Here is a 9,550-nt window from a genome sequence, read left to right on the forward strand (position 1 = left end):
ATTGCCCGTGCTCGGGATCAGAATGCCGCATATGAGAATGATTCAGCGGGTGAAAACCCCATTTTCTCCACCTGGGAGAGGCAACAGGAAGACTCTTACCGGCTGTCCCGTATGCAAAGGTGGATGCAGCGAAAGGTGGCGCTAGAATATGGGTACGATTACCCCTATGCTCCAAGCAAGGTAATGCTACTAATTGAAAAGTACAGAGACTTCTGGTGTGATGAGGTCATATGGGACTCTTTATTCATTCCTAAGCAGTATAGAGACTCACCAGAAGCGGAATTAAAGGAAAGATTCAATGCTGTGAAGGCTCAATGGAACTTTGGGCGTTCTATCTATATCGACAGAGTGGAAGTCCACCGCCCAGATGGATCAGGCCAGGCTTGGTCTGTGAGAGTAAAAGATGAGCAAGGTGCTTATGTCCAGTTTCCTCATCCCGACTACTAGATTTTAAAGGAAAAAAGTGTTCTTTTCAAAAACTTTTAAACTGTGCATTCATGGCCGGCTAGCCATCACAACTGACCAAAAGGACTGTGCAAGAGAAAAATGTAATGCTGAATTCTACAAGTTTTCTGTTGAGAATATTTTAAGTTCATTTGAAAACCCCTTGGGCCATCGAGCCAGGGTTTTAAGGAGAATGTTTGCTATGCCAGATCCCTTGGGCCATCGGGCCAGGATCTATGTGGATTACAAATACAGTGTGAGAGACTTTCCACAGTTCAAGCAAGGAGAAGCTACAGATGACTAATACAAGTTCAGGTGTGTATCCAGAAACTTTGGTGAGTGGTGCCCTGAGACCCCTGTTGCTACTTCCCTGACTCATCAGGACTGCAGGCCATCCAAGCTTCAGTGGTTTGCCGTTTTCCTGACAAGAAGTACTCTGAGAAACAGCCAGGAGGCGCTGTGTCTTCAAAGAAAGGACTCTGCATAATTAGCCATTGTTAGGGCACAGACTTCGTACCCGGAAGAAGTGGAGCTGGCGAGTCAAGACACTGATCAGCAGAGGTAGTCAGGGAAGTGAGTGAGAAGGTCGCCCTGAGTAGGAGGGTCTTCTCGCTCAACTGTATAGTCAGTTAGTCTTGTATTTTCTTAATGTATGCAGTTGACTAACTTTTCTTTCCATTTCTCTATAGGTGGGCTCATCATAGAGAGTCAGTAAGGGAGTGTAAATTGCATTTGCTTGAAAATCCCCACCAAGCGAGTTCGTTTGGTGGGGGATGCATCATCATCATGCACCTAAAACCATTTGTAAACTTTTTACAGCAGAGAGTTTATATCTATATTTTTCCACAATATTTTATTTGTACATTCGTTCTTTCCCTTTTTCCCCTTTCCAGGTTTGTGGGATACTCCTGAATTTTTGGCTGAAGTTTTTGATAGGAGGCGGCTGCCTCTGAGTCAATGGGGACATGACTCAGTTTGGTGTGGGGTGGATGTAGCACCCTTCAAGGTAGGTGCTAGGTAAAAGTTTAGTGGGCCTTGTCTGCTTATCAGCAGGGCCATAATTTTCAGCTGGTCTGTCATGGTTCCCAGGTGTGACTGTTTAGACTGGGGAGTCTCCCCATGGTGCTCAATGAGGACTCTCATTGGGCAGTGGAGGAAACCCAGCCAATGGCTCACCCAGGCTTGTATCTACCCCAGAAAGGCAGATTCTGCCGCACAGCATCCTGGGAGTGGGTATAAGTTTGAGGGGTGCACATGATGCAGCGTCTTTGGCGGGAAGACGAGTCCCAGGAGGGAGAGTACGGCTGTCTCTCCTCCTGTCAAGAGGAATCGGGTGTCCCAGGCGGCTTGCCTGAGGGGACAGAGGGCTGAGCTGAGCTGCAGAGAGGATCCAGTGCAGAGGACCAGCTGAGCTGAGAGGGGTCTAGTTTCAGGAAAGCATTCTTAGTCATGAGTACTGCAAACTGCCCCTGGGGGTCTGCCTAGAGAAAGGGGACCACTCCGGAGAAGGTCAGAGGGATCCGGGAGCTAGCTAGCTATCCGGTGCAGGAGCAAAGTAAAGGGGGTGCCAGTGTTGACCCTGAAGAGTAAAGGGGGTGCCAGTGAGTGGGCCCTGAAGTATTCAGTGTACAGCGTGCAGTGTAGAAAGTTGCAGCAGCAGCAGTGTAAAAAGGCTACCTCAGTCAGGAAGGACTGGAGGGAGCAGTGTCAGAGACTTTTGAGCTAACCAGAGCGTCAAAAGTCGAGTTTCAATACAGTGCAGCAAGTCAGTGATTTCAGGCGCCAGTAAGCGTTGGTCGGCATCCAGCCGGCGTCAAGTCAGCGCTGAAAGGCATTTTTTTCTCAAGTTGTCCCAATTTGTACCTAGTTGAGCCAGAGGAGTATCCCACTCATTTTCTTCTCCCATCCCCATATAAAATAAACAAAACAAACCAAAGATGCCGGCCTGTTCTCTGACTCAAATCTCACACTTGGGCATTCAGCTTAAATGTGCTGTTGGTGTTACCGGTGACCTTGGCAGACCCATATCAGGCCCAATGCCTGGAAATATTGCTACATGGACCTTGCTTTGTGCACTTGCGCTTTTGGAAGAAATGGTCAAACATTCCCAAAGACACACTCATAAACCTTGTGGACAGCCTTCCCATAAGAGTTGAAGTTGTTATCGCTGCAAAGGGTAGCCAACTCAATATTGAACCCTACGGCAGTGTTTCTCAGCTCCGGTCCTCAGAGCACACTAACAGGCCAGGTTTGCAAGAAAACTGAAATACATCACAGGTGGTATAATTTGCTGCTCAGTGATTGCAGTATTCTAATTATATCACCTGTGAGGTATTTAAATTTTCTTGCAAACCTGGCCTGTTAGTCTGCCCTGAGGACCGGAGTTGAAAAACACTGCCCTACGGACTAAGACTGGGATACCATTAATGTTCATGCGTGTGTAAGAGCAGACGACTTTTGGTAATATAGTGTACTTTAATGAGGCGGTCCACTCTGTTAAAAATAAATTATATAGCTGTTAACTTTTAATAAAAGAACATTCACCTTTCCAGGGATCCAGTGCCACCCTCACCCGGGCTAGTTTTTTACTAGCCTTTGGCTTCCTGGCGCTGGCACCCTAACTGTGAGCAGTTATAGGATCAGCGCTAACTTTTGTCTTTCACAACCCAGTCCATAAAATATCTTTCCAAAGATCTTTAACACCTTAAAAGCATAGAATCCACACCGTCTTCACTAATCCTGGATCTTTTAGTAGTGCTCCACTTGACAAGACTTTCTTATAATGTGCTTGCATTAATAAATCGAAAAAGACAACAGGTAATAGAAGCTCCCAAAAATGGGGAAAAAAAATATATACACACACATATATGTAGTAATACCATAGACAATCTTTTATCCACAAAATATAATTAAAACTACTCACAAAAATGTGTTTATAAATGTGTGTTCCTTTAGACCCAGTAATAAATCCACCGCTGCAGTGTTGCCAACCTACCAGATTGAAATTTACTGACACGACACCCAAAATTTACTGGCACAACCAAGTTTTTACTGACATTTACAAAAGTTACAAAATTACAGTTTTAAGTGCAAATTTCAGGATTTAGGCTACAAACAAATACAATATGCAATTAGCAATGTGATTTTAGGTAGATATTAAGGCAAAAAACATTTCTTTTGTTTTCGATATAGTAAGTAAGAAACTCATGGACGAGACTTGGGAGGGCAAGAAATTAGAATGGGCAGGCACGCACATGAAAATTGACTTAGTGACACTGACAGCAGTGTGCAGCAGCATAGATGACACCCCATCAACTTGACATGTCCCCTCCTGACTCAGTAACAGTCTCTCTCCACACAAGGTGTTCCCTTCAGTCCACTCCAGCACCGACAGTCCCACTTCCGTGACAGTTCCAGCTCCCTTGCACTATGACATTGTACAACATGTTCAGCCCCCTCTTCCGGCAGGCACCTGAACACACTGTAGCAGGCAGTCAGATGGTCTCAGCCAGCTCCGAAATGGGTCTGCTTAGTTCCAAGCCCAGTGTGACAGCCATATATTTTACAGGTAACTTTCATGTCACTGGCATTTACTGGCAGGAGAAAAGTGCCCATTTTTTACTGCCTACCAATAAAAAAACTGACGGTTGGCACTGAGCATGTGCGTATTTAGTGGATTAAAGGTTCTCTACAGTATTGCACTATATAAATTTCATTTTTGGGAACTTCTTTTACCCATCGTTAGAGTGGGGGAAATTTTCCAGAAAGAATACAAGTTCCCCCGGGAAGAGGTTCATTGGAGTCACATGGAAGGCTGATTTTTATAATTTGGAGAGTAAGGGTGTATATAAGAGAATTCATAGAGATGTCTCGAGATTAATCGTCTTGTTGAGTAGAACACTATTTCAGATCCAGGATTCTATTCTTTTAAGGTGTTTAAGATCTTTTAGAAGGATATTTTATGAACTAGGGAGTGGGAGACATTAATAGTTAACGTTGATCTTATAACTGATATCATTAAATATGACAGCTATTTTTACTCTTAACTTTTTTTAAGGTCCATCACTTCGCTCTCATTTTCTAATCCAAAATATAAAGGAAACTGTTCTGAAATACCAATTTTCTAAAGTGAGCTCCTTTTTTAGAGGATTATAACATACACTATATTGTCAAAAGTATTAGGGTGCCTTCCTTTACACGCACGTGAACTTTGGCATCTCAGTCTTAGTCCGTGGCCCACCCTTTGCAGTTTTAACCGCTTCAACACTTCTGGGAAGGCTGTCCACAAGGTTTAGGAGTGTGCCTATGGGAATGTTTTTGACCATTCTTCCAGAAGCGCATTTGTGAGGTCAGACACTGATATTGGATGAGAAGGCTTGGCTCGCAGTCTTCGCTCTAATTCATCCTAAAGGTGTTCTATTGGGTTGAGGTCAGGATTTTGTGCAGGCCAGTCAAGTTCCTCCACCCCAAACTCGCTCATTCATTGTCTTTTATGGACCTTGCTTTGTGCACTGGTTCGCAGTCATGTTGAAACAGGAAGGGGCCATCCCCACATAGTTTGGAGTATGAACTTGTCCCAAATGGTCTTGGTATGCTTTCACCTTAAGAGTTCCCTTTACTGAAACTAGGGGGCCAAGCCCAACCCCAGAAACACAATCCCATGCCATATTTCCCCCTACACCAAATGATTTGGACCAGTGCAGAAAGCAAGGTCCATAAAGACATGGATGAGCGGTTGGGTGGTTGGTGGAGGAACTTGACTGGCCTCAATAGAACCCGATAGAACACCTTTGGGATGAATTAGAGCGGAGACTGCGAGCCAGGCCTTCTCCAACATCTGTGCCTGACCTCACAAATGCGCTTCTGGAAGAATGGTCAAACGTTCCCATAGACACACTGCTAAACCTTGTGGACAGCTTTTCTAGAAGAGTTGAAGCTGTTGTAGCTGCAATGGGTGGGCCAAGTCAATATTGAAGCCTATGGACTAAGATTGGGATGCAATTAATCGCTTGCCGACTATTTACGGCGGCGGTCAGCCCCTCACAGGCAAAGCGACGTAGGGCTACGTCGCTAGCCTATGAGGCTCTAGGGAGCGAGCACGCGCCGCCGGAGGCGCGCTCCCGCGCGGTCACGGACTCTCGCGCGCGTGTGCCCGGCGGACCCGATGTCCGCCGGTCACTCGCGATCGTCCGTTACACCGGTAGAAAGGCAGGCGGCTAATGTAAACAAAGCCGCCTGTCATTCTCCCCTGTGTAAGAATGGTGATCATACGGTTGTACTATGTAGAACCGTTGATCACTGTTCTTACACATCAAGCCACAGCCAATCAAAGTTAGAAACACGCCCCTAGGGACACACTTAACCCCTCCCTCTGAAAAAAAAGTTAACCCCTTCACTGCCAGTGTCTTTTTTACAGTAACAGTGCATATGTATAGCACTGATTACTGTAGTAATGTCACTGGTAACCCCAAAAGTGTCAAAAATGTCAGTCAAGGGTTCGATCTGTCCGCCGCAATGTCGCAGTCCCGCAAAAAAAATCGCAGATCGCCGCCATTACGCGTTAAAAAAAAAAATGACAAAAATCTTTCCCTTTGTTAGTAAACGCAATAACTTTTGGGCAAACCAATCAAAATACGCTTTTTGCGATTTTTTTTTTTTTTTTTTTTTTTTTTTTTTTTTTTTTTTTTTTTTTTCTCCAAACGCATGGTAAAAAAAAAATTGGCCTAAAATGTTAAAAAATTTTGGTTTTTTACATTTTTTTGGGAATTTCATATAAAAAAATGTGAAAAATATTGTTATTTTTGCAAAATTTACTCTATTTTTTTGTTTATAGCGCATGATCAAAAAATCGCACAGGTGATCAAATACCACCAAAAGAAAGCTCTGTTTGTGGGTAAAAAGGACATCAAATTTGTTTAGGTACAGCGTCGCACGACCGCGCAATTGTCCGTTAAAGTCATGCAGTGCCGAATCGCAAAGTAGGCCCTGGTCAGGAAGGGGGTAAAATCTTCTGGGGCTTAAGTGGTTAAAGTTCATGTGTGTGTAAAGTCAGGCGTCTCAATACTTTTGACAAAATAGTGTATATAAATAGGATAGGAGCAGCAGACGTAAAGTTTAATTTTTAACTACTTTTAAGGTTTTTCTCTGTTGGATTGCAATTTTTTTTTTTTTTTTTTCAGCTGCTGCTAAAGTGAAAGTTTTGGTTTTATTCCTTTGGTCTCTAGTGCACCATTTCTGATATGAAGTGTCACATTTAATGACGTCAGAATGTTAACAATCTCTAATGTACAGTATGTTGGGGATTGACAATATTTGTCAGATATATTATTTTTTAATACACAAACTATTCTGCTTGCCAGTGCTAATTTGTAGTGCACCTCACCTATAGAATGAGCTACAAAATGCTGGGGTAAAGGATAAGATGAGCTACAATTAACATTGTTGAGTAGAATGGTTTGTAAAAATAAAAAAAAAATTAAAAACATAACAGATACTTATGCAAATATTTAATACAACCTATATATGTCTTTTGTCATTAAAAAAATTCTAGACAATAAAGCGCAGAATTGTATACAGTGGCTCAGAGAATGAAGATGAACAAAAGAGCTGTCATATGGACTCGGGTATCTTTCTGTTCTATTCTTGGTGTTCTCTATCATTTTAGCATGTATATTATGTTTGCTAATTCTGCAGTCAGCCCTTAAATTTGAACTATGGGCAATAAGCTACATACATACATACATATACATGTATATGATGCTGTCTGTCACTGGCATTAACACGGCAGTTTTTGTTTTCCTTGGTCCCTAGTAGTGTCCTCCCAACAGGGTGACAGTACTATTTGTTCTGCAGTGAAAGTGCACCACAGCAATGTTACTCGGTGCATAAAACTATCACATTCTGATCTAGTTATCTCATGTTCCATCCAGTCTCCTAACAGCTGCAATCACAGGGTCTCTGGCATATGTCCCTGTATATTCAGCTCTATCTGACTCATTTTGTCTCAAGACCTCTGACGAAGTTGTTATTTTGAATCCTAAACCTTTTAATAATGTTTCTGTGCTATAAGGAGCTTTTTTTCTTTTTTCCCGGGGTATCATTCTTTCCAACAATATCCACAATGTACACTATATTACCAAAAGTATTGGAACGGCTGCCTTTACACACACATGAATTTAATGGCATCTCAGTCTTAGTCTGTAGGGTTCAATATATTGAGTTGGCCCACCCTTTGCTTCAACTCTTCTGAGAAGGCTGTCCACATGGTTTAGGTCTGTGTGTGTCTATGGGAATATTTGACCATTCTTTCAGAAGTACATTTGTGAGGTCAGGCACTTATGTGGATGAGAAGGCCTGGCTCGCAGTCTCCGCTCCCATTTATCCCAAAGGTGTTCTGTCGGGTTTAGATCAGGACTCTGTGCAGGCCAGTCATGTTCCTCCATTTCAATCTTGCTCATCCATGTCTTTATGGACCTTGCTTTGTGCACTGGTCCGACTCATTTGGTGGAGGGGGGTTAAAGTGTGGGGTTGTTTTTCAGGTGTTGGGCTTGGCCTCTTAGTTCCAGTGAAGGGAACTCTTAAGGTGTCAGCATACCAAGACAATTTCATTCTCCCATCTTTGTGGGAGCAGTTTGGGGACGGCCCCTTCCTGTTCCAACATGACTGCACACCAGTGTACAAGGCAAGGTCCAAAAAGACATGGATTATCGAGTTTGGGGTGGAAGAACTTGATTGGCCTGCAAAGATCCAGACCTCAACCCAATAGAACATCTTTGGTATGAATAAGAGTGGAAACTGTGAGCCAGGCCTTCTTGCCCACATCAGTGCCTGTCCTCACAAATGCGCTTTTGGAAGAATTTTCAGACATTCCCATAGACAAAGCTTGTGGACAGCCTTCCCATAAGAGTTTAAGCTGTTATAGCTGTAAAGGGTGGGCCAATTCCATATTGAACCCTACGGACTAAGACTGGGATGCCATTAAAGTTCATATGTGTGTAAAGGCAGGCGGCCCAATACTTAATAGTTATTACTTAGTAATCTAGTGTTTGTGTGTGGCAGAACTGGTTATACCTACTTTTATTAAAGCTGTGAATGAGAGAATATGAGTAAGATATGCCTGTATTGGTCAATCATTTAATTGTGGGGAGCTTCAATCCAAGCAGTGGTGGCTCTGCACACTTAGAATTGGTGTGAATACACATGTATAGTGGAGTTATTTGCAGAGAGATGTAGTGATTCTTGGTGTACTTTATAATTAGTGTGCTGCCTTTTTGATTTTTATCAATTTATGTTGTGGTTTTGATTTATGTAGGGAATGCAGAACTTTATTTAGGTTTTGTTGCACTAAAAAAATTAGACACTAATAAAAGTATTACATTTTGATTACAGTAGAAAAATGAGGTTAGACTACTGTAGCAGTAAAGGTAAGACTCTTTCTACTACTACTATTCATCTCTTTTTTTTTTTTCTTTTGAAAGGGTCAGTAGACAAGTCCATCAGATCCTGCCGATCATCTTGTTACAAGATGGACCAGATGCTAAAACAAATGCATCGGGATCACACTCGTCTGACAAAGAAGGTCCTAACGGTGGAGCAACAGTCTTTACAGAAACTTTCTGAAATATCAACAGCACTGAGCACATTAAGCAGCTACATCATGAACACCCCGAATCCCCAAAGACCTTCATGTCCTCCTTTTCTAGATGCAAAGATTAAGCAAAATGAAAGGCAGGGTTCCAAAAGTCATCGCCATGGACTGTGGTCAGACACCTCTGCAAATCATTCTACTAAAAGAGAGTATGAGTCTTAGCAACTCTTCACTTGAGTGCCTGCATAAGATCAGTTGCATCTATTATAGTTCTTCTGTTCAATTTGTAATTGTATCTGCTAGTAGTTATGTGAATGTCCAGCAGACTACTTCCACTCATGTTACAAACCATAACATACTTTAAATAAATACTAGTAAATGTGTGTCAGTTGGCTGAAAGGTAGAATATATAGAAGGAAAGAATGGAGTGCGTGAGAGTGCCAAAGATCAAACTGTATGGATTTTAAACAATTATTTAGAAATTACATGCTGTTATATAATAAATGGATACAAAATACA

At 42.5% G+C, this 9,550-nt stretch overlaps 1 protein-coding gene across 2 annotated transcripts in view; it reads left to right on the forward strand.

Annotated features, from left to right (window-relative positions):
• LOC309550988 (uncharacterized protein) overlaps positions 1-9,550 on the forward strand; it is a 100,435-nt gene extending 90,885 nt beyond the window's left edge. For both annotated transcript variants that reach the window (XM_082251409.1, XM_082251408.1), the window contains exons 11-12: positions 6,995-7,067; positions 8,922-9,550. In XM_082251409.1, coding sequence (XP_082107535.1) covers positions 6,995-7,067; positions 8,922-9,253 — 405 coding nt within the window. In that variant the 3' untranslated portion in view covers positions 9,254-9,550. The remainder of the gene's footprint in view (positions 1-6,994; positions 7,068-8,921) is intronic.

This window comes from Pelophylax lessonae (assembly GCF_965119305.1).
Source record: "Pelophylax lessonae genome assembly, chromosome: 3".
Lineage (NCBI taxonomy): Eukaryota > Metazoa > Chordata > Amphibia > Anura > Ranidae > Pelophylax > Pelophylax lessonae.